Source organism: Andrographis paniculata, unplaced genomic scaffold, assembly GCF_009805555.1.
Source record: "Andrographis paniculata isolate CXL003 unplaced genomic scaffold, ASM980555v1 Contig52END, whole genome shotgun sequence".
NCBI lineage: Eukaryota > Viridiplantae > Streptophyta > Magnoliopsida > Lamiales > Acanthaceae > Andrographis > Andrographis paniculata.
This window is the reverse complement of record NW_026137587.1, coordinates 7,830,267-7,857,520: the sequence shown is the minus strand read 5'-3', so window position 1 is coordinate 7,857,520 and position 27,254 is coordinate 7,830,267. Positions and strand designations below refer to the sequence as shown.

Genomic DNA, 27,254 nt, shown 5'->3' with positions numbered 1-27,254 from the left:
TGGAATGTTTAAAATTTTTCAGATTTGTTTTTAATATATCTATTCATTATGATTTTTTGTTCTTGCATAATAGTAATCCGTATTTGGCTTTGGATAAATAACTTTTTTTATGTTTTGTAATTTACCTTTTTCATCACATCTATCTCTATCACAATTCAACAATTTCCTATCCGAGGCTAACATTTATCCATGGGCTACAGATTCAACCAAAATCATCGACCAAAAGAAGAGTGTAACAATTTCATGGAGAAAATTGGTTACAACAGTCAAGTATCACTTTACATATATATCATATATGTCAGGACATTGAATCTTTCATATTTTTTTTCTTTTCATTATATATATATATATATATATATATATGCCTTTGAAAGATCCATTCGCCTCTCAAGTCTAACCTGTCGTGTACCATAACTATTTACAAACAAATAGGCACCAATATCACCCGCAGTTTTTACCAGCATGAATTGGATGGCGATCCAGTAAGGCGCTTATCTGGATATGGTCGAGGCATTCAAAACTCACCACGCTCGGAAATGACACTGTTTACAATTGAATTCCGGCTTCTTTGAGTGCCTCGGTCATTGAAGCTGACGCCTCTTCCAGTGTTCTTCTCTTTAGCACCATGTTGAAGGCCTCAATGCTATCGCCTTCTTGCCACTCGTCAAATCCCTCGACGCCAATTCCACACTCAAGTCCAGCATTTACCTGTAAAAAACACAGTAGAAAAGGTAAGAGAAAAGTCTTCCTGATATGAAGGCACTGTTTGCAGAAATTTCTTATTTTTACCTCAAATATAGGGACACATGTTAATACAGTACTGATTAAGATTGCCCACATATAAATTAGTCCAAGGGAAATTTATTTTCATGGACTAATTACTCTATTTACAACACAAAGACTAATTAATGGTTGAAAGTAAACCACTCCCTAATGTATCCCAATATGTTTCATTTGCCGCGATACCTCAATGAGATGAGATACGTCAAAAGTTCGTTAATTTCAGCCATTTCACGTTTGGCAAATCTCTTCTCAATATGATCAAGGAAATCCTTGACTGAAGTCATCTCAGACATAGTAACCCAAAATATTTCCCGGATATTACAATGCATCATCAGTTATCTGACCCTTTAAAAGTACTTTTCAAATTTTCAAGAAAAAATCGAGAAGCTACAAATAGATGGTTTTAACCAAAAATTTTAAGCAATCTGTAAATACTCTCTAACTGCTTTTTTTCTTGTAGCTGCAGCACAAGAGGTTATAAAAATTTCAAAAAGGCTAAAGTGGAGAAGAAGAAGCAGAATGAAAATGCTGGAATTTCAGCTAGTGATAAATGAGACCGCACAAAGAGTACAAAATAAATTTGCAAAAGTTACCTCATTCACCGTCTCCTTGACCCTTTTTAAGGAACTAAGCTCCCCAACATGGACTTTCTTGCCTTTTCTTATAACACGAATTCCACAGTCCTTGACGATTTTACCCTCTGTGACCATGCATCCAGCAACCCGACCACTTCCGCTACTAAATACAGCCCTTACCTCTGCTAAACCAATTTGCACTTGATCCTGTGGAAAAAAGGAAATAGTAGCCAAATGATATGCTTGACCTGAGCTTAAAATGCAAAACACAAAAATCGATAAACATTGTTTTATCATGAATAACTTCAGAAGCTCAAGGAATGAAGTGCTTCATCAGAGCTTAATCGGAGAAAAAAAAATACATATTCAAAACATTTAACCCTCATATAAAATACTCTTCAAAAATAATTATTTACATATGTGATATATATACAAACATCTCAATTTAATAATTGTCCGCACATACACAATCATATGCAAACTGGTTCATACTCCATTGTTCAATTCATCATTTATAATGTATATATACAAAAATAAATAAATAAAACCTCATCAAAATGTTCTTCCCAATCAATGCAACTTAATTTTCAGCCACAACATTATTGGAACGAAGCCTTTGAAATTCTAGGGAGAAGGTGAAGGATCTTCATAGAACAAGCCTCTCGGTCATCCATATGGGAAATTATATGCTCAAAGTATCTCTCTCTCTCTCTCTCTCTCTCGCTATATATATATATATATATCTTTGTTTGTAACAGCTTTGTGGGGATAATTTGTGAACTATATATGTATCCAAACTATTGTTAAATACTACCCATTGTTCTTATGTTAGATATACACCTGTCACACACACAACTTAAAATAATTACTGATTAATATACATGCATACACAAAAAGCAACTAAATTTACTTATTTATAATAAGAGACACACCTCATACTAAACTATAGAACATATTGAAGTCTTGCATTCTTTAGAAAAAGGCAAATGTAAGAAATGGGGAAATGCTCTTAAAAGGAAAATGTAAGAAATGGGGAAATACTCTTACCTCAACTGGGTCCAGAAGTCCCTCCATTGCATTTCGCACATCATCAATGAGCTCATATATAACTTTATACAGACGAACTTCAACACCTCTGTTATCTGCGTAGCTTTTGACTGAGCCCGGTGCTCGGACATTAAAACCAAAAACAATAGCTTTACTTGCCACTGCAAGGTCAATGTCACTGGTGCTGATATCTCCAGTTGCTTGGAGTAGGAACTTCAAAGTGATATTATCTTGTGGAAGCACCTGCAGCGCTTGCCGGACAGCCTCAATGGATCCCTAGACATTAATCAGATGTTTGTCTTAATTGAAGATCATGATCTGATTACGAGAAACTATTGAATACATAAATGTTATGTTGTTTGATGGTACTTTTGTTTTGCATATAGAATCAGAAGAAAACACATGACAGCATAGATTGTTTGTATTATAATTTTGAGCCTGAGTTGTCTTAACCAAGCTGATGCTTATGCTGGAACCCAAATCCTATTGTTGAATGAATACCAAATCCTAAAGAAAAACAAAACTGAAAAGAAAAAGGAAAAATAATTCTAGCATAATATTTAACATTAGTGAGAGATGCTAGAGATACCTGAACCAAATAAAGCATTCAAAACCCATAGCACCTAAATCTATATTAGCCTCTCTAAATGTAAAACACATACATGAGAACATGGAGAACTAAGAGCATTATAATCACAAATGATGAATTAGGCACCGTAATTTTCAGATATTGACCTGTTACTGTTTTCCTTAAACAATATCCAGCCTAGTTTTGCAAGATTAAAACATTATATTTGGTTTGAATGCTTTGGCTGGACCTACCTGAACATCAACCTTGAGGATGATATTAAGCTGGTGCAGATCTAATCCAGCGCTCTTTCCTGCTGAAACAGCAGAAGCAAAGGAAGAGAGAGTAACCTTCCCATCCCCTGCTTTTTCAGTAATCCGCTCATTTCTCAGATAGTCTGCCCGGGATTCTGCCTTCTCTCGAGCAACATCAAGTGAACCAACAACCTCAAACTCATCACCGGCTAAAGGAACATTACTCAATCCTATGACCTGGCAAAACATACAGTAAAGTTATCAAGAAATTGTAAAAAGCAGTTAAGTTAAAGTACAAATATTGAGAAAGATGATTGGGCATGTGTTGGATGCAAGGAGGGGCAGGGTAAAAGAGCTCGGGACTTCAAGAACCAAATCTTTAGCCTTATCAAAATGGAAATCAGTGTGCCCAAACTTCATGTAACTACATGAAAATTTACTAAACGACATAACATATATGCTGGGGCATGAAGCCTTCTGAATTATTATGGCATAACATTATGATTATCAAGAATCCTAGTTCATTTTTCACTTCAGAAAGAGCATGGCTCTTCCTCCCAGTAACCAATTAGGTCCAGAGGTAAGGAATAGATCAACTAAGCCCTCACGGGACTTTCTCTAATGGAGGAGCCTTTGCTCGTTCTGCATCATTTTCTACAGTTTCTGAGATCAAGATTTATGCAGATCATGGTAGAGCTATTTATATAGTCCATTTCTACATATTTTTTGAAACTTCGAATATAATCGCAGAGCACTATTTGAGGTTCCCAGTCTGGCGTATGTGTCTACTTTCTGCTATAGAGTATCATGATACAAGTTGAATCATAAGGATGTTTGAAAATTGAAACAGCTTGCGTCATTGATATCCAAAAAAATTAGTTTTTAGAGAATATGATGTTTCAGAGTTAATAATAATCTTTAATAGTATGTGCATACAACAAGAAAAAAGAATCAAGTGCTGCTGCATTCTAGTTGTAAGAGCACAAGGAAGAGCTCGTCCATTTAAGATGTGCATGTCTGATTCCTTAGGCTAGAAGTATTTAAAATGAAGTATGTCATGGAGTAAACATAAGTCATCTAAGTGCAAATGAAGTGATCCAACACATGTAGCGAATCACACCAGCAAATATAGCAGTAAGAGCAAACCATGCCAAGGCTATCGATATACAAAGTTTCCAACGACAAACTTTCACATCTTTGCAAAATTAAGCATCTCAAAGACTTAACTACAACCATATACGCCCACACAACCCATTCTTCAAAATAATATAAGAATATAAAATAAGGCAGACAGCACATGTATATAGAAATACCTGTACTGGAATGGAGGGCCCTACATTATCAACCTGCTTCCCTTTATCATCAAACAAAGCCCGCACCTGAAATTATGTAAGAATCATCCCTGTCATCAGAGAGATCTTAAAAATCTTCCAAAGATCAGAATTTTTTGTACAAACCTTGCCAAAAGCTTCACCACAAACCACAATATCCCCTTTTTTCAGGGTTCCATTTTGCACTATAAAAGTAGCTACGGGCCCCCTTGATTTATCAAGACCAGCTTCAATTACAGTTCCTTTAGCATTCCTTTGCGGATTAGCCTTGAGTTCTTGCAACTTCAATGGAAAACCATAATCGCAAACTTAGATTGGATCACAAACAGAAACACATATAAGGAAATTTGAAACAATTTTCCTCTGTTTTGAATCACAGATGTCATTGAGTTCCAACCATCAAGAAGGAAATGCTAAAAGTGAGCAATCTCACAACAGTATATACTATAACAAGTGTGTAGATTCTCTACAATGCTCTTACTGACTTGCTAACACCTTAACATCTTCATTGGAGCATACATATGATGCGTGGTATAAAACCAGTAGGGCATCGAAATTTAGAACATATTGAGCAGCTGTGAATTAGAATTATAATTGAGTAAAATATATAAACCTACCTCGGCAACAAGCATAATGGTTTCCAGCAACTCATCCACATTCTCCCCCTTAATAGCACTTATCTGTAAAAAAGTCAGCCATAAATCAGTTAAGCAATAACTTCAGCATCTGAAACATAATTTTCATATTTTTCTATGACCTCTGAAGTTAGCATAATTTATAAGATTTATGTTACCTTAACCATTGGGACATCGCCACCCCAATCTTCTGGCATTAAACCAATTGATGAAAGATCTTGCATTACTCGGTCTGGATTAGCACCATCCTTATCTATCTACAAAAAAGGGGAATGAATACAAATATATCATAATCCGTAGAAGGACACCTGGGAAAATTGGCATCTGAACAATTATACCACATCAACATACCTTATTAATAGCTACAATAATTGGCACGCCTGCAGCTTTGGCATGAGCAATGGCCTCATTTGTTTGAGGCCTGATCCCATCATCCGCTGCAACTACAATGACGGCAATGTCTGTTACTCTCGCCCCACGTGCTCTCATTGCTCCAAATGCCTGTGGAAAAAATACCAACTAGCAATTTTATTGATGATTACAAGTACTAGGCAAATAGGTTCCAGATGTGGACTCATCGATTCCAGAATATGTTCAAGTTGCGGGACAGAAGATAAACAAACTCTTAACAGAATCAATTTAGAATATTATTACCTCATGTCCAGGAGTATCAAGAAACACACAGGTTTGTGGCTTGCCATCCAGATTTATATCAACCTTGTACGCCCCTATTCCTTGTGTAATTCCACCAGCTTCAGATGCTGCCACCTAATTGGAGCAACCAATTCAGTGACCCAAGCAACTAATACATTTTTACTCATCTAATCATCAGCTTGTAATAACATATGTAACCCTTTTGCACAATAGACGTCACATATGTACCTTACTCTTCCGTATGTAATCCAGAAGTGTTGTCTGCATGTGTACACAATCCAGTCAGTTGGATAGTTAACTAATAGAGAGTTTGTTAATAAACATTGAATAAAACAATTGGGGTAGTCCCGACCTTCCCATGGTCAACATGGCCCATTATGGTTAGCACAGGAGGTCTCTCTTCTAGTTTGTCCAAATCATCTTCATCAAGAATTTCCTTCTTTTTCGCCATTTCCTCTACCCTGTGAGGAGCAGCATCTATGACTTCCACGTCATACTCTTTACAGACCATCTTCACCATGTCTTTGCTCAGCTTTTGGACGCCATCGGGCTTAATTCCCTTAGCGTACAAATTCCCAAGAATTTCACCCTCACTGATGGCTAAGTTGAACGCCAACTCCTCAGTTAACATACCATCTTCACCAACTTCCATGATTTCCATTTTAACAGGTGCAGCATCTTTTGCAGCCTGTAGTCTAGCAGCCTTTCGGCTTGCTTTAGACCATTTTCTTCCTTTTCTAGCAGTGGCAGTGCCAGGTATAGTAACATCAAGCTCGGATATATCCTCATCAGCAATTGCATCTTCATCATCATTAACCAGACGCCTCCGAGGTGCACTGGATGGACCACCCCTTTTTCGGAACTCATCCTTGAATTTTCCTGGAGTAGGACCCTTCCCTGGTTTTGGAGGAGCTAAAACTGATTGGGCAATCACAGGATCAACAGCTGGTTTCTTTGATGCAAACTTATCAATCAAAATTGGCTTGCGTTCTTTAGTCTTTGTTCCTGAATCAGTAGCATTTACATCCTTCAAAATGACTGGTTTTCTTATAGGAGCAGGAGGAGCTACGGAGGGTTTTGCTTGTAATTTAGGTTGCACTTTTTCAGGCGGTTTAGGCGGCGAAGGTGGAGCAGCTGGCGGAGAGGCAGCCCCCCCACTTCCATTCGTCCTACTTCCAGGTTCCTTCACTGTAGTTTGTGCAGTTCCCACTGGATTACCCTTACGCCAGACGCTTCTCACAGTCTTAGACTTACGAGCCGAATTATCCAAAGAATGAACTGGTTTTCCATTCTTTTGGGCCACAGTTCCATTAGCTGCCACTTTGTTTACAGAAACATTCACCGTCTTTCTAGTCTCTAGCTTCTCCGCCTTCTCCAAGACCTCCTCAAGTGATTCAATCACTTGACTTCTCTCCTCCTCTTTTCTATCTGGCTTCTCATTGTTCGACTCCACACCAAGTTTTGATTCATCCCAAGACATGCCAGGAAGGGAATTGTCCCTCGATTCTGACTTCAAAACTGGCTTGGGAGCTGGCTTTAGCAATGCATCATTCTTATTGTCTTTACCACCTTCGTAAGGAGAATCAAGAGACACTGAAGTCCCGTGCTCGGCAACAAAATCAGTTGTTACGGAATATTTACAAACACTAATGTACCTCCATCTCTCCCCACTCCAAAACCTTCTAAAATTAGCCCCATTTCTGTTGAAAGAAACCTTCCTAACGAAGCAAACGGAACCATCAAAATTACCGAAAGATATCATATTCAAGCTTCCCAAATTCGCCAGGGAAGCTAAATAAGCCATGCCAACACTCATATATCCTCCACCATTCGAGAATCACTTCACCGAAACAAAGCCAGTAAAAAACTTCCAAATTCCTGCAAGAAACAGTTTTTTTTTCAAGAAAATCAAAATCAAAATCTACATCTCGTATATCTTTCTTCACAATTCCACCAACACGAACCCCACAACTGGCATTGATTAAATGGGTAGACAATCATACCTGCGAAGTGCGGGGTTCCTCCTCCAAGTACAAGCAAGAGTCGATTTTTTGCCCCAACAGTAGAGAGATGGGAGGGAGGAAAGGAATGAGGCGTACGAGTGGTTGTTATTATCGGATGGACTAAGAGAATGGGAAATTTCGTGAGGTGGATTGGCCTGTGGTTGTGTGGTGGTTCCTCCTCCCTACAAATGTTACCAATTTGCATGTTGATAAGGCTTTTCTTTTCTACTCATTCTTGTTGGCTTCTGCGGAAGCCATTTCTTACTCCATATGATTTCCCTGCGTAAAAGCTTTACAATTTGGTCCCTTGAGTAAAGATTTTTGTATCTCTAGCCGAAAACTTTTATTTTGTTTTAGGATTTTTCTCCATGGGATTGGGCTAACTATGATATTGTCGGCTTAGAGTTGAGCCCATACAAATTTATTTTTGCACTTATCTGGTTCAGTGGTAGAGTGGACTCGATGACATCAAGCATTGGTTGTGGCGGTGGCGGCCCAAGGTAAAGTCGTAAATTAGTCCTTGATTTGAGGGAAGAATTATTGAAGTAGAAACTCAATTTTCACATTGAAAAGTTTAAAGAAAAATCTATACCTTGTAAATTCTACATAAATTCCACTGATATAAGATTTTTTTAGGAAGTTAAAAATAAATTCGTACACTCAATCCAAGCCGATAATATTATATTAGTGTTGATTTGATCTAGCCCAATTTGATTGTAAAATGGACTTGATAGTATTAGACATTGATTGTAGATTCGCTCTCGTTGACCTCGTAATTAAAATATGCGAGGTAGTTCAGGGGACCTAAGGTAAATACCATTGAAGAAGACCCATAGGTGGATTTTTGGATTGAGGGAGGATTATTGGATAGAAATATTCACACTTCATCAATTCTACATAAATTTCATTAGTACGAGACTTTTTTCGAAATAGTCCAAAAACATTGAGTTAGCTCAATTCTAATAGTTCATTATATTAATAAGTAGTTCACAATATTCTTTATCCATCTAATAGTTTCTTAAGGAGTGGCATAATGATGTCACGTAAAAAGATGATATAATGATGCAGAAGTAAACTTGTAATTATAAGTTTATGGTTTCAAACTCCTGACATCTCTAAATCCACATAATTTCGAATTTGTTCAGGATTCACTATATTTTTTTATATTACTAACAATTTTTTTATAACTAACATAAGAAATAATACATTAATAAAAAAATACAAATAAACGAACTTATAGCTTCTTATATTTGTTGATTATATTATATCATTATAAACATTTTTTTTTAAGTCCATAATAAATAATATTGAGTATTCATTTCTTTTAAAATTAATCGATCAGTGTAATATTTTTTTTTATATATAATTTTCATTTATTAGTAAATATATAGGTTTATTGTCGTCTCTAGTTGTTAGACTGCACATCATAACATTTAATATTGAATGGTCTCGTCTTGGTATTAAATTTTAATGCCTATTTTATCAGTTATTAGTGAAGATGACACAGAGATGAACTCGTTACCCATTAATAAAAATGTGATTGCAATAAAAAAAAAAAAAAAAAAAAAGAATTGAAACAATTGCATATGATAAATATTTAATTTTTGAATAAAAAATTGTTTTTATAATATATTAAGTAAAGAATAAATATTTAATTTTCTCATTTATGCGAGAAAATAAAATTGAGCGAGACCTGGACTAGATATTAAGGAACAAATATATATATATTTGAGATTAACCATATATTAAAATTTATAATAAATACGGGTCACAACTTAAAACGGGTCTGGATCGACCCAGCGGCTGGAAAAACAACAAGAAAAAAAATAATAATAAAATAAAAATGAAATAGCATAATAAAATATATAATCGATCTGAAAAAATTATTTTGACAATATATAGATATATTGTGTATATATATATAAACGCGCTCTCACTGAGCGGAGAATAGTTTGTGCGAATTGAGGTTTTGATGAAATAATGACATAAAGACACGCGCATATTATATATCTTGGAGAAGAGAGACAGAGGAGAAGGAAAAATGAGGGACGACGCCGTAAGCTCTTCAGGAGACCCGCCGCTGCCTCCAAGATCTTCGTCCCCTCCGCCGAGTCTCACTCCCGCCGCCAGGTGAAATATTTTACTTCCGTTTGAGCACTTGTTTCTCTCCCAATATATCAGTTGCCCTAATTTGTTGTTGGTGTTATTTTCCTAGCTGGAAATTGTGAAATTCGGACGTGAATTATGCAAATCTTAGAATTTGACGGGGTCAATTGTGTGCACGAGCCTGTTTTTGCTGTGCTTGTGGAGAGTGAAGTGAAATTAGGGCTTCCTATGAATTGGGGCAATTTTGTTTTTCTTTTTGAACAAGCAGGGATCTATGTTTATGTAATTGGGTCCTTTGTCGATTCAATTAAAAAAATCAGCTTGGCCTATAAATTTCCCATATTTATCTTCAGTTTCATTTGTTTCCTTTAGGTACGGTGGTTGTATGGAAAGCAACGTTATATGACGAGAGCTTACTTCTTATTTGTTTTCCTATATATATATATACACTATATTCACCTTGATATTATATGCTTTGCTTGATTTGTATGGAATATGTTTGTCCTGATAGTTATAAGTACGCACTATTTAAATTATCGTGAGGTTGAAGTACAGTTGGGATATTGTATCTCTCTCTGTCAAGGACTGCATGGTTTAGCTAAATATGCTGAACATTCTTAAAAACGAAGTCTTCAATGCTTTGTGTTCAGATTAGCTGCTTTATGGCCCCTAGCATTCTTGATATAAAGTTTAGTTTTGTAAAGATTTTAATCTGGCATATGCAAAAAGGATCCTTAATAAGGGTAATAAGTGCATGATATTAGCTTTGGAGAATGGAGTGGATGTAGTAGTCTTCCACATTATGGCTACACTGCTTATCATTTTTCCCCCTTTCTAGTTCTGTTGGAGCATCATCCCCAGCTGTTCCCGCAAATGCTGGCAGCACAGACTGGCTTGGTCAAGGGCAGAATTTGAAAGGCGGATCAGTGTCTTGCATTGGTTCACAGCCAATGAACACATCATTGAGTACCAGTGCTGGTGGTTCTATTCTTGGATCTTCACAGCCTTCCTGCAGGCCCTGGGAAAGGGGGGATTTGTTAAGGCGTCTGTCCACATTTGTACCTGCAAATTGGAGTGGAAAGCCGAAGGTGTGAAAATGGCTTACAAATTTTGCTATGATATCAGTGAATGCTCTACTCCAATTTAAGTTTATTTTTGTTCATATTCCCATGTGGCTGCCTTGTTCATACATATTTATTATTCATGCTGATAGAGTGAGAATTGATCTTGAATTTTTGTGTATGGGTATTTGATAATGTATATTAGATAGATCATATATTTGGTTTGATATTGTTTTTGGGGAGCTGTAAAATCCAACAAATAATTACGCAAAATTGAGCCTTTACCTGTCATGAACTTTTCTGCAAATGAGTAATTTGGATGTAGGCAGGCCAACAGAGATGTGAAGGGTCCACTCAGAATGATGGTAGGATATTCTGTTGTGTCATATTTAATGCTTATTAGTAAAAACATCATAGCTGCCTGATGTGTTGAGGTTTTTATTTTATTTTGATAGTTTTGGCTTGTAAGGTGTCCTTGGCTGTGAAAAAAAGAAGCTGGTTTTTCTGCTTATTGTTGTTTTTCATGCAATTTTGATTTAGGCTGCCAGTTCGCTTTCATGTGCAAGAAGGGGCTGGGTAAATGTGGATGTTGATACAATTGAATGTGAATCTTGCGGCGCAGTTTTGAAGTTTGTTTCATCAGCTACTTGGACACCTTCTGAAGGTAAGTGTTGAATAATGTTATTAGTTGATGTTTGGGTTACAAGAAGTTTCTGGTGTGTTTATTTGTGCGGTTTTAGTTTTGAATAGTAAAATTTTGAATTGCAATAGTTGTTTTATGTGATGTTTTGAATGTAAAATTAATTTTTAGTTTAATGTAGTAAATGTAAATAAGTGTTTGATTTGATATTTTTTGGGGAAAATTTTTTGAAATAGTAAAACCAAAACCAAAATCTTACAAGTGAACACCGTGATTTTCCAATATGTTCATATTTGTATCTAAACTTTTCTAAAACAAAATAAAGAGAAGCTTGAAGTTATACTCTCTCTCTCTCTCTATCTTAGTTAAATACATTGCTTCAAATGAAGCTGTATCATTCATGTTAATGTCATTCTTTGTATGATCCTCTATATTTGTGTTTTCTTTTAAAATCTATCAAATTTAAAGATTGTACTTGTTAATATTGTAAGCTATTAAAGCTACATGTTGGATGGAATATAGGGCATCAATTTCGGTTAATTCTTGTTTTGTATATTGTTGTGTACTCAGAAGTCCAATGACACTTAAAATTATGGGTAATAGATCTACTCGATGAGGATGTTTTTTCTTAGAGTTGCAACTAATGGTGCCTTTAAAAATGTAAATATTTTATTTGTAGAGATAATCACAGATTACAATGATAATAACAACTAACATTGTTGTTTATTATAATGGAAAACGAGATATATTATTAAAAAAATCATTAGCTTCTTTGATATTAATTTTCTTCACTATTTGCAGCTATTTGAGCCAGTATTTTTTTCTAAATCCTATCTTAATCACTCACTACCAACATGGTTTTTCCCTGGGGAAGTTAAAAGTTTGTAATGAAATTTGGTATCAATTCCAATACATGTGTATCTATCAAGCTTTTAATAAATTCAACTTGAAGGGTGGGTGTAAATTTTTTTTTTTTACCATACCATAGAACCCTTGCAACATATACCAAAGACAAGAGAGTTGATGTAGTTGCTAATTGTATTCATTGTTATTTGTACGTACTCTGTATTTGTAACCTGTAGTTGAGAAATTTTCTGTTAGAGACAGCTCTGTTTGTGCTCTCTGCTGATTAATCAAAACTCTGTTTTAACTATTAATTTTATGTGGCAGCTGATGTTGCTGGAGAAGACTTTGCTAAGAGACTAGATGAAGAACATAAGATTAACTGTCCATGGATGGGAAATTGTTGTGCAGAAAGTCTGGTGCAGTTTCCACCGACTCCACCATCAGCTCTTGTTGGTGGCTACAGGGATAGATGTGATGGGTTGCTTCAGTTTCCATCCCTTCCTATTGTTGCTACATATGCCATTGAGCATATTAGGATTTCTAGGGGTCCAGAACTTGATAAGCTGTTGGCCCAGTCTCAGTTTGCACGGAATGAATCTGGTGTCAGGCTTGAAGTTTTATTAGGATCAGAGAACACCAAAGATGATATTTTCTTCATATACTCTCGTGTACTATATGAAAGCTCTCTTACATTTTATTTGTTCATAGCACTTAGTGTTCACTTCACTGTTGATTTTTTTTTTTTTTTTGTTGCAGTCACAGAAGTTAATAAGCCTTTGTGGATGGGAACCCAGATGGCTTCCAAATGTTCAGGATTGTGAAGAGCATTCTGCTCAATCTGCAAGGAATGGATGTTCAAGTGGTCCTTCAAAACATCATGCCCCACCACGAGATCGTAGCCGTGGAAAAAAAGCATTGTCCTCTTCCACCAAAAATGTTTTTGGTACCAAGGAATTTACAGGTACCAACTCAAAAAGTATATCTGGATCGCCACTGTTGGATTGTAGCTTATGTGGGGCAACAGTGAGAATCTGGGACTTCCTCACTGTCACACGCCCAACTACTTTTGTTCCAAGTAGCATTGATGCTCCAGAAACTAGTAAAAAGATGGTGTTGACAAGGGGAGTAAGTGCAGCTAGTGCCATCAGTGGGTGGGTTGCTGTGGATGGTATTGAGAAGGAGCAGGTAGACTACCATGATGAAGTCGCAACTGGTGAGGGAAAATCAATGTCAAATGTCGGGGTGGATTTGAATCTTACTATGTCAGCTGGCTTGTCTTCGTCACGGCTGAATATGAATGCTATGTCTGAGCCATTTCAAGATGTGCATAGAGGAAGAGATTTATTGATTGGGCAGCCTTCTGGAAGTGAGATTGGTGATCGTGCAGCTTCATATGAGTCACATGGTCCTAGCTCCCGGAAGAGGAATTTAGATGAAGGTGGAAGCACAGTTGACAGGCCGCAGTTATTGGTCCAACCAACAGACAGTGTTGAAGGAACTGTAATTGACCGTGATGGTGATGAAGTCGATGGAGGTGGACAGTACTCTGCCGGTCCTTCAAAGCGCGCTCGTGACTCCAGGGTTGTTGAGCACCATCTCTCACCCTATAAAAGGGACTCTTCTGGTGCTGGTCCAAGCCGTTCGTTTGGTTTTGATGTTGGACTTGATGCTTACAAAGATGATTTTGACCAGGGTCATGACCAATTTATTGGAAACCCATCAACTAGAGATTCGACGCATGTGTCCTCTGTTATTGCTATGGACACAATCTGTCACAATGCAGATAATGATTCAATGGAAAGCGTTGAAAACTATCCTGGAGATTTTGATGATGTTCAATTGCCTTCCACATCAACAATCAAGAATGCTGACCAAAATGAGACTTCTGAATTGAACTACAGCACTCAAGCACAACAGAGCACTTGTCAAGCTGTTATCAGAACTGCTGGTGAAATGGGTGTTAGTAGCACAAATGAAGAAGTGGTAAACACAGATACTGCAACCGCCCATGGGAGGGACGTCCCCAGTTTTGGAATTAGTGGAGGTAGCGTTGGTATGGGCGCCAGCCATGAAGCTGAAATTCATGGGACTGATGCTTCCATATATAGAGCTGAAAGTGGTGTTGGTGATGTAGAACCTATTGCTGAAATAACTGACAACCAAGGCCAAACAGGTGAGTTTGCTTCAGATCCAGGGCTAATGGGTGAATTCGTCCCTGAAGAAATGGATAGGGAGGATCCTCAAGGAGATAGTCAAGATTTAATGTCTCGATCTGTAGTAAGAGCTGATAGTGGCTCAAAAATTATGGGTTCAACTAAAGCAGACTCTGTTGAAAGTGGTGAAAAGACCAGTAACATGCGGGGCACCTCCTATGAGAACAGTCCTCATCCTTCCCTGTCATGCAATGCCATCTTGTGTTCTGGCTTTGAAGTTTCCAAGGAAGAAGTAACTCAGGCTGCCAAAGACCCAACCACTGATGAATGTGGATATGTGGAATCAGGGTATCATATTTCAACTGCCGCAGGTAATCCTTTGCTTTCAATGATTAAATTAATTTGTAGCTACTGCTTGATATATGATTGTGCGTATGGTATATATTAAAAATTTCTAATAGAAGACATCATTTGAGATTTAGCACATCAAAGTGCAAAAATATAAGTGTGAAGAATGAGTTCCACTCCATGGATCTGTTTTTTCCTTTGATCACGAGCTTCTTTGGCAGACTTTTACTTAAGTTAATTATGTTCTGTTTGATTATCAATTCTAAGTTCTAACTAGGTTCATTCCCTTTAACGTTGTCGCAGTATCTTTTCCTCTGCTTATTTATTTTCAATGGGTAATGATGTTGCCTATGGAGCTTTGTCAGGGCCTCCCAATGGTGGAAGCAACTATGACGAAGCAGTTGAGTTTGATCCAATCAAACATCATAACCCCTTCTGCCCCTGGGTGAACGGAAATGTTGCTGCTGCTGGCTGTACTAGCAGCAGTGGTTCGGGTTCCAGCGCGGGAGCAGTTGCACTTTGTGGCTGGCAGCAGACCTTAGATGCTTTGGATGCTTTTCAATCACAGGGGCAAGTTCCGGTACAGACAGTGGAATCTGAATCAGCAGCTTCCATGTATAAGGTTTGTGAAAACTTTTGTTTGCCTCTTCCACTGTTACAGTTGTTCTCTCCCAAGTTATTGTAACAACAATGAAACACAGAACTCTGATTGGTTGCAGGATGAGCATCATACTGGCAATCGGAAGCTCTTGGCACGACACTCTTTCAACAAAAGCCATGGCAAAAACTGAATCAGATATAGTTGGTTTAGAGTTCCAGAATCTGGTATTTTTCTACATCTTGTTGCTAGTTAAGTAACAATTCAACACCTGGATTATAATCGACCTAACTTAATCAAAACTTTCAAAATGAGCCTCTGATTTGTTGATATTCATCGGTTATCCTTCCAATAACCATGATGTTTTAATTTCATTGCTTTCAGTTGCTACTGCTTCCTTGTGCAAGACACCAAAGTTGAAGATGAACAGCACTTGATCAAACTGAAAACGGCGAAAGCCAGTCATTGCATCTTTACTGTATTTAGAAAACTCCATTGCCTGTGGTGCTTTTTTTTTATGCTTGTTTCCAGAGCTAGTATCAATAATAATACCTTGCAAGGACCTTCTGGTACTTTCGTCGGGCATGAGACATGTATTTGAAGCTCTTCTTCACATTCATAAATGTGGTTGAAGTTTTCTCTGACAGTTACTTATTCATGAGGCATTCTTGCTATTGAACAATACATCTGTCTGGATTCAGCCCTCAGACGATTACTGTTTTCTTTTTGCTTAAAATGTTTTCCTGTGATTTCTACGATTTATTTTTTGATATATTTTACTTGAAATTGCATTTTTAATGGTGGCTGTCTCAATTCTGTATTCCAAATTTTAGTGAGGAGCTGTGGAGGTAGAAGAAGACAATCTGTATTAGCCGGCTTAAATGAAGTCCTTTCAAAATGAACTTAAACACTAAAAATCAATCATTATTATTTTCTAGATTTAAGATGTAATAACTAAGACAACCTAGACAACAAATTAAATACGGTTTTCTTTTTTTATGCAAGCACTATTTATTTCTCAACATATTATTACCAAAACCCTAAGTCGATCAGAAACAAAGTAGGTCGAAACATACACGCACAAATGAATGCATATATATGTCTCAACGACATTACAAGTCCTACACACACACATATATATATATCATCAGTAGTTTTTATTTTTATATTTTTTGGTCGCTGTCCGGCCGGCGGCTTCAGTTGTGCATACATATCAATCAGGTCTGGAAGACAGCCGCGGCAGCGGTGTCGGAGTAGGCGGCGGCGGCGGGGGCATCGTACTTGCTGAAGAGTCGGTAAGAGGAGATGAGGGAAAGGGCGGCGTAGCAGAGGGTGACGATGAATGTGATGGCAACGGAGGCGGTGGCCTTGCGGCAGAAGCCGCCGAATGCACCGCACGTTTGGCTCCAGGTGATGGAAGCGTCGCCCTTGTAGGCCAGGTACACCACCTCCGTCGAGATCGCTCCGGCCGCCAGTATAATGTAGGTCAGCAGCTGCATGCAAATACAAATACAATTAATGCACTCCATTTTTAATTTTTAGATTATTATTTAATAAAAAAAAAAGTTATGTCCAACCAAATTTACATAATTTTACTAGATAAAAAGAGTCTCGCAATTTTCACTAGGGTTTCTATAAATTTGCTAGATTCAAAAGTTCATATAAATTACTACTTCCTCCGTCCATGTCCACCTTTTTATTTTCGTCCCTTCCATTTATTTTGTCACTTTTTTTTTTCTTTTGGAAAATAATTATACACTTTAATCTTATTTTTAAAATTTAATTTTTAATTTTAATTATACTAATCAATTATCTTAATTTTAATTTATAATTATTTTTATTATACGATAATTATTTTCACTAATATATTTTTAATTATTTACTAATTATATCCCTCCTAAATTTTCGTGTCTACGATAACGTGGTCAAATTATCCGGGAGGGAGGAAGTAAATTTTATCCTATATATGCATGTATGACTAATTACACAATAATTTAGGGTACGTACACTTTTATTTGATTTTCTACAATTATATATTTGAATTTGATTTTTTTATTTAATTTATAATACTATATTTACTAATTATTTTAATTTAAAATAATTAAAAAATATAAAAATAAAATTAAAAAATTAATAGTGGTATATATAGATGGATAGGTTGGAAGTAATAAATTAAGAACCTGATCAAGCAGAAAGAAGGCCCAAGCACGTGACATGGTGGCCGGCCGGGGCACCGCCGCCACCGCCGCCGACAGCAGGGAGTAGCCGGCGCACACCCCGCTCGCGTGCACCAAATATCTACAAACACACACACACACACTCACTCACTATTACATAAATATATATATAGATAGATAGATACACATGCATACAAAAACATCGATCCAGATATATATATATAATATGCGTGCCTGAAAGCTCCGAGGTCGGAGTAGGAGAGAGTGCCATAGTCGGTGGTCTGAGAGTCCTTGAGCATTATTACAAGCGCCGCCACGCACAGCCCCACCGGCAGAATCCGCAGCAGCGTCTCCGCCGTCCTCATCGCGCCACCGTCCGCAGCCACCACCTCCTCCTCCTCCACCTTCCCCATTTCCTGTAATTCTTACTTTTCTGCAATTGAATTTGAAATATATGTGTTGAAGATGGAAGGAATTATTGTTTGGTTGGGAGGGCCGAGAAGCAGCTACTTATAATAATAATATAATTTAAATTTATTTATTAATGAGAGACGTACGTACAGTTGAGATATGGTTGTGATGAATTTATTGTCGCATTAAATTTGGCCACACTTTCCTATGCACATATATATATATATATATATATAACTAAAAAATATATTGCTCTATCCTTTTCTTTTTCTTTGTATTATTTGTTTTAATTAATTTCTACATTATTGATATGCATGATCGTGATACCTTCATTCATTCATTCATTATTAACCAAATCGACTTCATCAATGTGCCAATAATGAGTTTTGATATAAATATAAATATTTAAATGAACTTAATATGCTTGTTATGTCTATACTCTATCTCTATGTCTAGCTAGGAAAGCGTTTGCAATTTCGATCCCAATTCTTTAATTTGTGCAATTTCAATTGAATTTTATATATCTTTTAATTATCGTTAATGGGATTTGCTGTTGGTTAATGACCAACACATTGTCATTGTATTGGGATCTTACTATAATTATAATTGAAAATTAAGATCAAAAATTAATTTAATAACATAAATAAATTATCAAAATTGAATGAAGAAAGGGGATAATTGAAGTAAAAGACATTTTTATCAGTAGGGCCAGACTGGAAAAGATACGATAGTGAGAAAAAATTAAAAAAAAAAAAAAAATGGAAATCAGAAAATTGGATTTCTGACCCGACCCGGAAGGCCAAAGTGGAGCTACTTAACTTGACCCAGAAACCCGAACTCTTTCTGACGGTAAACACAGTCAACAGATAAGGGTGGCTTTAGCGGTTCCACTTCAGGTTCGTTCGACAATACATGCTGAGGAACTCAACATTTATCGATCATGGCCTCCAATTTTGTACCCCAGGTACCGATTTCTCGCTTTATTAACAATGTATGGAGTTGGCAGGATGAATTGTGTCTTGATATTCGTCATTTTGTTGGTTCTAATTTTGTGGTAGGCTTCGTTCATGGTTCGTGGAACTCCGGCACGGTGCTCGGCGAAGAATCTGGCCTTTTCTACGGCAGTTTCGCGGCGCAACTCTGTGGTTGGTTTGGTTTCCAGGATTTCAACGAGATCCGACGGCTTGTGTTTTTCGGGAAGGGAAAGGGGTAAGAAGTGCTCGTTCGTCGTGAATGCGGAGGCGAAGGCTGAAGTGGAAGTGGAAGTGGAAGCTGAAGTGGTAGATATCAGCGAAAATGTGGAGAGCGTTGAAACGGAAGAGACACAGGCTGATGACAAGCCACCTAGACAACCTAGAGTTAAACTTGGAGATATTATGGGGGTAATAATCTTCACCATTACTTTTGGCTATTATCCGTGTGTAGTTAATTTTTTGAGAGATATCTCCAATTTGGTTCTCATGATTAGAAATTTGGTTGTACTTTTGGCATGATTTGTGTGGAATTTTCAAGTTGGTCTATATCTTGTTTATTAGATGGCATTGGTATAAAATTGGAGAACTTGTAGTTATAGAATTTATGAACTTGTACTGTTAGTATGAATGATGGTCGTCTACTGCTTGGAAAACTTGGAATAGAAGACTAAGGAGATAAGGGGTGGACAGCAGTTGGTAGAAGAGACTTAAAGTGGCGTTACTTGATAAGAGTCTTTATGATACTGCCATGGTGGAGGAGTTGGCTTTTAAAGGGAAGTGTGTAAGTATAAAATTTAGCTTTTGGTGTTCATTTGAGAGTTAGTTGCCGGGACCGGTGGTAAGCAAACTGTTGTTGTCAAGGAGAGGTTATGAGGTTGATTTTGACATGTGATGTCTTATTAAAAGCTCCGGGCCAGGGCTTACCCTCCAGAGTGAGATATTGGGGGAACCACTTGAGCTGAGTCTTGAATAGTTGAAGTTGTGCCATCGCTCTCTAGATACTGGATGGCTAGACAAAGAGCAATGGAATTTGTTTTGAGGATGCTTAGAGACTAATATGTGTGGTGTGAATGTGAAAATGAGATAAATTGTAAATTTTGTGGAATCATAGGAATCTCTGTCATTGCATTGTCGAATAAGTCCTGCAGACAGTCTCAAATCACACCAAAACATAAGTTCTATAAGTTTTACCTGTCTTTAATGGTTATATGTATGTAGCATTTTTTTTTTTTTGGTTTTTCCTTGCATTTTATTGATTCTTGGAACAGAAAGATTGTGTTAATGGGTGTGGATATTGAAAAACAGATACTGAATAAAAGAGCAATTGAAGCATCAGATCAGGAAAGGCCCATTCCAGATCTTCGTGTCGGTGATATTGTGGAAATAAAACTGGTAACAAATCATCTTGATTTTCAGTTTTATTTTCAGTAAGGACACATTTGTGTCTGCCTACACTCCTTGATTTGTTTGACATGTGAACTGGAGATATAATTTATTCTTTATAGGAAGTCCCAGAGAACAGGAAAAGGGTGTCTATATATAAAGGTATAATTATTTCAAAGCAAAATGCTGGCATCCACACCACAATTCGGATTCGGCGGATCATTGCTGGTGTAGGAGTTGAGACAGTGTTTCCCATGTAAGTATTCATTCTTGAGGAGTTTTATTGCACATAATTATTTTGTTGCAGCTATCAAGCATCTCTCTGAACATTTGAACAGTAAGGCTTCTGTGTCCAATTAATTGTTGACTTGATTGTAATAATGAATGATCATTAGCTAACGATTTACAACAAGATTTTCTGTTCCTATACCTAGAAGAGATTTCTCCTATTAAGATGTAGGTGGTCAAGAAGCCAAGCTTATACCGGAAACACCGAAAGAATTGTTGTTCACACAGTAAATATACTTTTGTTTTATAAAATAAAAAACTAGGTTTGATTACACCCTAGTGGAAATTGGAGCACATACAAAAGGGGCTATATGTGAAACAACTAGGTAAATCATGATCACAATGAGGGTTCTATCATTTCTTAACATGAAAAGAAGCCCAAAGAGTATTTTTTGTGTTAGATAAACTTGTTTTCAAGAAAACAATTATGTCATGTTTTCAGTAGAAGTTTACTATAGTAAGATTCCAGTGTGCTCTTTTCTGTTTTTTGTTCCTTTTCATCATGGCCTGTTCTTTTCTGTTAAGTTGTAACCTACAAAGGAACTCAATAAGATTTAGTAAGTAGACCAACAACCAATCTTGTTCTTTCCAAATCAACTGGTTATTTTATATGTATGCCACATATAAACCTTGGGAAAGAAAGAATGTAGTGCCTGCCCATATCAGTGATTATGGTCCAAAAACAACTCAATCTTGTTAGATGTGAGACTCCCACCTTTAGAGAGATGTGTCCTTCCTATCTTCCTAGCTTCCACTCAAACTTCCCAACAATGGTAATCCAATTCTCCTTTACCAAACAGATTACCCCACCTCATGAATCTGTTTATGGGGTCATGATGTGTCTGATTATAATACCAGCCTCCATATAGAAAGCATTGTGCACACATCAAATATGATTAGTTTTTGTTTTTTTCTCAAAGCTATGATCTTATAATCACTTTGTCTTGGCTGTTTCTTATTGTAAATTTGGGATTAGTTTAAATTCATACTTATAGAATAAATTAATACTATTGGGGTAATGTATAGTGTAGCTTTATTCATTTAGGAATTAATTTAGTGATAATTCTGAAAAATTAAGAGTTGGGGATTAATTGATTATAGTTTGACTGAGTTATCATAAATTAGTGAAGGCTTAACTGGATTTTCACTTGAATGTATATATTCCATTCTAGTTTTTTACAGATAGGCATTTCGTAGCATAGCAACTACTTATTTTGAGCTTCAAGCATTGTTTTTACGCCTGACTTTAGAGGATTGCCGTTGCCATAAGCAAGATACTCAATTGTTCTTCTAACATGGCTCTTTCTTTGGTGTTTTAACTTTTCATACATTAACATGTCTATCCTTCTCTGCAAATGTCTATGAGACCAAGATGGTGAATTTTAACCATCATTCTCCTTGATACAGATATTCACCGAACATTAAGGAGATAAAAGTAGTCAACCACCGGAAAGTCCGGAGGGCCAAGCTGTACTATCTGCGCGACAAGCTTCCGAGGCTCTCCACTTTCAAATGAAAGAGCCAAACAAACAAACACTCACTGTACAGTGTGCTATTATGTATCCGGGCATCTTCCATATCCCATGAGTATAAACTTTTGTTTTGTTCGTCTTACATCTTCAGAAATTCCATGTTTCCTAATCACTTGTAACTCTCCTCTTCCCATTATTTAATTTTTGCCGTCATTCTGGAATATTTATCCTCTGATATTCAATCTTCATTTATTTTCTATTGTTATGATGTTATGTTATAAGTCCAGATCATCTCTTAATGGACGAACTGATTAGCAGTAACTGAATTAAATATAATACATATAGCAATTTATATAAAATAATTTGTATGTTATTTATTTAAAATATAGAAATAAGATTTTAAAAAATTTTAGCATCCAAAACACAAAACAAATCATATCCTAGAATTTGTTAATATTGAAAAAATAAAAAATTGAATATTATGAGATCGATCAAAGCTCACATTTTATCATATTAGTTAAATTAATAAAAAAGTTTTATCCGAAAGTGTGCATTGATAAATATGTTGTTGAGAAAAAATATATATATATATATATGAATAATTTGATATCAAATTTAGTATAATTTTTATTTAAAATATTATATTAAATATTCATTTTTATTTTTTTTAAAATTTTAAAATTTCAACCCTAAATAAAATCTTGTATATGGAGCCTTGGTACAGTTAATTTAACTAATAATAATAATATAATAATAATAATAAATTTAAGTGCAGAAATTGCAGACTCACTCTCACAGTAGCGTAGACTGTAGTGTGCAAAAACCGCAATATATTTTTGTATAACTGCTCTATCGAATCTGTACCAGCAGCTCAGATTGTGCAGGAAGGGGTGCGAGCTACTCTGCGAAAGAAATGAGGCCTCAAATAGTTTTGTTTGGGGACTCAATAACGCAGCATTCTTTTGGATCGGGCGGTTGGGGTGCCGCCGTTGCCGATGCTTACTCCAGGAAGGTACCTTCTTTTGTTTCGGAATTTTTAATTGTTTATCTATTTAGCTATTTATTCCTGAAGTTGTTTGTGCGTTGTGAATCTGATTTTGTTAGGCGGATGTAGTACTTCGTGGTTACAGCGGATACAACACTAGGTGGGCGCTCTTCTTGTTGAATCATATTTTTCCTCTGGTAATCCTGATTCTTAATCATATGATTTCAATCATGTGTCGTTGATGGGTATAATGTGGTTTATATGTCGTCATATCATATACATACATATATATATATTGTGTGTTTCTGTTTTGTTCCTTTTTTAATTGGAATGCGCTATGTTCATATCCATTTTAAAAGATTGCCATTTCATTTTTTCTTCAGGAAATGAATGTATTGTGTGCCAGTTGCTATAGAATTGAATACTCAAATCCGAACTAGATGTATCAGATTCGTTTGACCTAGCGCCTAGTGATTTGTCTTTTGATTGAAACTCACTGGAATTCTAAGACAACGATACAGAGCTCAATGTATATCTGATTTTGTTAGGCTTTATGGTTCTGGGATATTCTGAATTGGACTGCTTTAGCTTGGAGCCAGAGTATTTGAGCTTGGATTACTTTTCTTTTACTTTTAAATAATTTTAAATTCCTACCAACATGTCTAATGTGTGATTTTGTGTCGGTTGCTGAAATCAAGCAGTAAAATTCTTTTTTATTTTTAACTCTCGATCAGGGATGGGAAAAACCTCCAATTGCGGCTACAATATTTTTTGGGGCCAACGATGCTGCTCTGTTAGATGGCACTGGTAAAAAGCAGCATGTTCCTGTGGAAGAATACAAGAACAATTTGAGAAAAATGGTCGAACATATCAAGGTATACATCCTAATTTTCCTTTTTCCCTTTTCACCGAAGTAATTGAGCATCAGTCTTTTAGAATGAGGACCATAGTTGAATGAAATCCTCTAACACATCTAAGATAGCCTGGAAGGAAGATTTCATTGATTTGGGCGTGTTTATTTGGGTGTTTCGTGCAAATTTTGGTTCCACTCTAATGTTCATCTGCTTAGTTGATTTGTGTATAAAATTGTAACATGACCATATTTTTATCAAATGAGTAACTTTCTGCTACCTTTATCTCTTTAATTTCAATAGACTGATGTTTAAATTTCCATTTTAACTGGTACGTTGATGGGGACAGTATTTTGAATATGTAATGGAATATGGAGTAAGTATTTACCAACAATAAAAGATTACTACTTTATAGGATAAAAACTAAAATTGTAATTGGTTTTCTAAATTTCCATCCTCAAAAGAAAGGCAAATTCAGAATTTATATCTTTCAAAGTGTATCTAGATGCATATTAACTGGAAAATTTTGCATGAGAATTGTGTTAATTTAATCCATCCTAGTAACTTTACCTAAATTTCAAAGTTCAAATTATACAAGTCTCTGAAGCTCTAAATTTTTAATCACCTTGAAAATAAAATCATTATTATTTTTAAAAAGTTGCTAGAACATGTGTTAGATACTTTGTTAAATCATTGGGTTTTTATATCCTGTATTAACTCACATAAAATTTTAAAAACATTGGATCTCTTTAATATGCTTATATTATGCTCATAAAAATAACCAATGAAATAGTTGCTTCCTTTGCAAACATTATATATGAATGTGTGAAGAGGCAGAGAATTGTTTTATTGGACTTTGGGAACAAACTCTATGATTCTATTCCTCTCTTTAATTTTGTACTTGAAGATGTATGCATTCACATATATGATCCTTAATGAATCAATATTGTATAAAGAGCAAGAAACTTGTATATAGCTTATTCTGAGAAGACATTTGTCCATGTTGAACATATTGAGTGAAATAAAGAAGTGTTATGCTTTAAAAAGTGACCCAAAATAATTGAAATTCTAAATTCCATAAACAACTTATATAAAAATGACAGTGCATTATTCTCATATATGACCATTGCAGAGCTTGTCCTCCAAGACAATTGTTGTTCTTATAACTCCACCTCCCATAGATATTGGAGGGCGACGTGAATATGCAAGGTAAAAGTGTCTTGTTCTTAGCATTCATTGTTTGATTTTTAACTTTTGGTTTTTTAAAAATAAAAAATAAAATTAGGTATTGCTGTAACGTGTGATAGTGCACATTTATGCATGCTCTTACCATTGCCCAGTAACATGATGAAACCATTTACTTTCTCAAATATCCTGCATAGATTTTCATTTTGGGGATTTCAAAGTCGTATTTCAACAACCATTATTTTATATACACTCAATTGACATTTTTTGATCTCTCAAATTGATTGCTGAAGTCACATTATCCCTTATATGAAGTGGCACTATCATCCATCAAGCATACAATGTAATGATTTTCTGTTAATTAATATCACATTTAGTACTGCCATTTTTACTAAGAGTAGTTCAGATATATATATGTTCTGCATGTTGTTTTAGTTGCAAAAACATTTAATCGAGAAAAAGTAAAGAAAAACACACCTGTGTAATGCATTTACATTTAGGGATTTAGTCCTAAATGACACAAATGATCCATTTGAGGACTGGAAAAGTCCTTCCCCTTTTGTCTACTTACATGCAGGTCTCGCTATGGCGACAAGGCTTCGAATTCACCTGATAGGACAAATGAAATCACAGGAATATATGCTGAAGAGTGTGTTGCTTTAGCTGAAGAACTTGGTCTTCCTTCAGTCAATCTGTGGTCTAAGATGCAGGAAATCGATGGCTGGCAGAAGTTTTTAAGGTTTGTTTCCCTACCAATATTGTCTTTCGCCATCTGTAACACTAAAATGTTAAAGCACAAAATCCGACTTATGAATAATTTGTTATATCATCCAGCAAGTGTATTATATTATGAAAAGATCGATCATTTTCATTGACCCAGTTACAAATTTTTCGATCTAAACTAATTTTTCTGTAACGTCGTTCTTAAATTTTTATAGTTTCAGACGAACACATGAATAATTTGTTATATCATCCAGCAAGTGTAATTTGAATTTTGTTTGCAGCGACGGCCTGCACTTGACAAGCGAAGGGAATGCTTTTGTTTCCAAAGAAGTGATCAAGATACTTGATGGGGCTGGATTCTCGGACCTACCTTACGACTTTCCAATGCATTCGGACATCGATGAGGAGGATCCCGGGAAAGCCTTTGCACAACAAATATCTGCAGTGTAATTCATTTGGCTGGTTACTGCTGCAGATTTATTTCGACAATTACAATCACATTTTTGCCGGGTATTACTTCATGTTTATGCTTACTCGGAATTAATACATTTTATGCTCTGTTCACCAATAATATAATACAACACGTTTTTTTTGTAATTTTTTCTGACCTTACTGTGATTAGTTCAAACAATTTGCAGTTTGTATTTCATCTCGATTCAGTCTTAAATTTTGCTACTAATTGTACTATAGCTAAATTATATCTATGACAAAAAATTTCATATAAATAGTTTTTGAATACCCTACAAGATGTCTTTTATTTGAATTTTAAACCAGAATTAATATTATTCAAACTCTCACGTAAAAATCAGTAATTTTCATTCTCATAAAAACCCTCAAACTAAAATAAAAACCACACAAATCCAAATGCTTTGAGTAAAACTGAAAACAATAAGAAAAGACAAAAATAAAAACCGTTATAATTTATTTATTTATTGTTTGTTTTTTTTGAGCAGAGAGTTATAACTATTAGGTCAATTTCTTTAGACCCAAACACCATATTATTTATTTATTTATTTATTTATTTTGAACAGAGAGTTATACACTTTTTTTAATTTTATGTTGAAAACAGGAGAATACAACAGCAACAACTTTTGATAGTGAAATTGATACTTTGCCAGTAAAAACCACTGTCCAAAAAATTGGGTCTTTGTAATGAAAAATATAGAGCAGTTTCCCTCAATTTAGACACGACAGAAAACATGC

The 27,254-nt window shown here is 35.8% G+C and overlaps 5 protein-coding genes across 6 annotated transcripts; 3 read left to right on the top strand and 2 right to left on the bottom strand.

Moving 5' to 3' along the window:
* Positions 1-215: 215 nt before the first annotated feature.
* On the bottom strand, positions 216-8,039 carry LOC127254179 (translation initiation factor IF-2, chloroplastic). Its single transcript, XM_051279128.1, has 13 exons — positions 7,851-8,039; positions 6,200-7,725; positions 6,076-6,108; positions 5,848-5,961; positions 5,545-5,694; positions 5,352-5,450; positions 5,176-5,238; positions 4,685-4,840; positions 4,541-4,606; positions 3,228-3,464; positions 2,406-2,681; positions 1,377-1,565; positions 216-708 (listed from the first exon to the last, which is right to left on the bottom strand). Exons 2-13 carry the CDS (start codon positions 7,661-7,663, stop codon positions 547-549), a joined length of 3,009 nt encoding a protein of 1,002 aa, XP_051135085.1. The 5' UTR covers positions 7,664-7,725; positions 7,851-8,039; the 3' UTR covers positions 216-546.
* Positions 8,040-9,784: 1,745 nt separating this feature from the next.
* Positions 9,785-16,309, top strand: LOC127254697 (uncharacterized). Of its 2 annotated transcripts, none has more exons than XM_051279946.1 (8): positions 9,785-9,980; positions 10,795-11,044; positions 11,558-11,681; positions 12,828-13,171; positions 13,260-15,027; positions 15,370-15,626; positions 15,724-15,829; positions 15,987-16,309. In XM_051279946.1, the coding sequence occupies exons 1-7, from the start codon at positions 9,892-9,894 to the stop codon at positions 15,793-15,795; spliced, it is 2,904 nt and encodes a 967-aa protein (XP_051135903.1). In that variant the 5' UTR covers positions 9,785-9,891; the 3' UTR covers positions 15,796-15,829; positions 15,987-16,309. The 2 variants fall into 2 exon arrangements, with proteins under 2 accessions (XP_051135903.1, XP_051135902.1); XM_051279945.1 differs by having other exon boundaries at positions 15,706-15,829.
* A 303-nt stretch (positions 16,310-16,612) lies between these two features.
* LOC127254700 (CASP-like protein 2A1) lies at positions 16,613-18,263 on the bottom strand. Its single transcript, XM_051279949.1, has 3 exons — positions 18,014-18,263; positions 17,783-17,900; positions 16,613-17,095 (listed from the first exon to the last, which is right to left on the bottom strand). Exons 1-3 carry the CDS (start codon positions 18,190-18,192, stop codon positions 16,820-16,822), a joined length of 573 nt encoding a protein of 190 aa, XP_051135906.1. The 5' UTR covers positions 18,193-18,263; the 3' UTR covers positions 16,613-16,819.
* A 765-nt stretch (positions 18,264-19,028) lies between these two features.
* LOC127254699 (50S ribosomal protein L19-1, chloroplastic-like) lies at positions 19,029-22,566 on the top strand. The gene is made up of 5 exons (XM_051279948.1): positions 19,029-19,154; positions 19,249-19,572; positions 20,470-20,556; positions 20,670-20,803; positions 22,243-22,566. The coding sequence occupies exons 1-5, from the start codon at positions 19,131-19,133 to the stop codon at positions 22,349-22,351; spliced, it is 678 nt and encodes a 225-aa protein (XP_051135905.1). The 5' UTR covers positions 19,029-19,130; the 3' UTR covers positions 22,352-22,566.
* Positions 22,567-23,092: 526 nt separating this feature from the next.
* Positions 23,093-26,700, top strand: LOC127254698 (GDSL esterase/lipase At5g62930). Its single transcript, XM_051279947.1, has 6 exons — positions 23,093-23,319; positions 23,412-23,489; positions 24,027-24,167; positions 25,276-25,352; positions 25,906-26,067; positions 26,333-26,700. The coding sequence occupies exons 1-6, from the start codon at positions 23,221-23,223 to the stop codon at positions 26,499-26,501; spliced, it is 726 nt and encodes a 241-aa protein (XP_051135904.1). The 5' UTR covers positions 23,093-23,220; the 3' UTR covers positions 26,502-26,700.
* Positions 26,701-27,254: the final 554 nt, after the last annotated feature.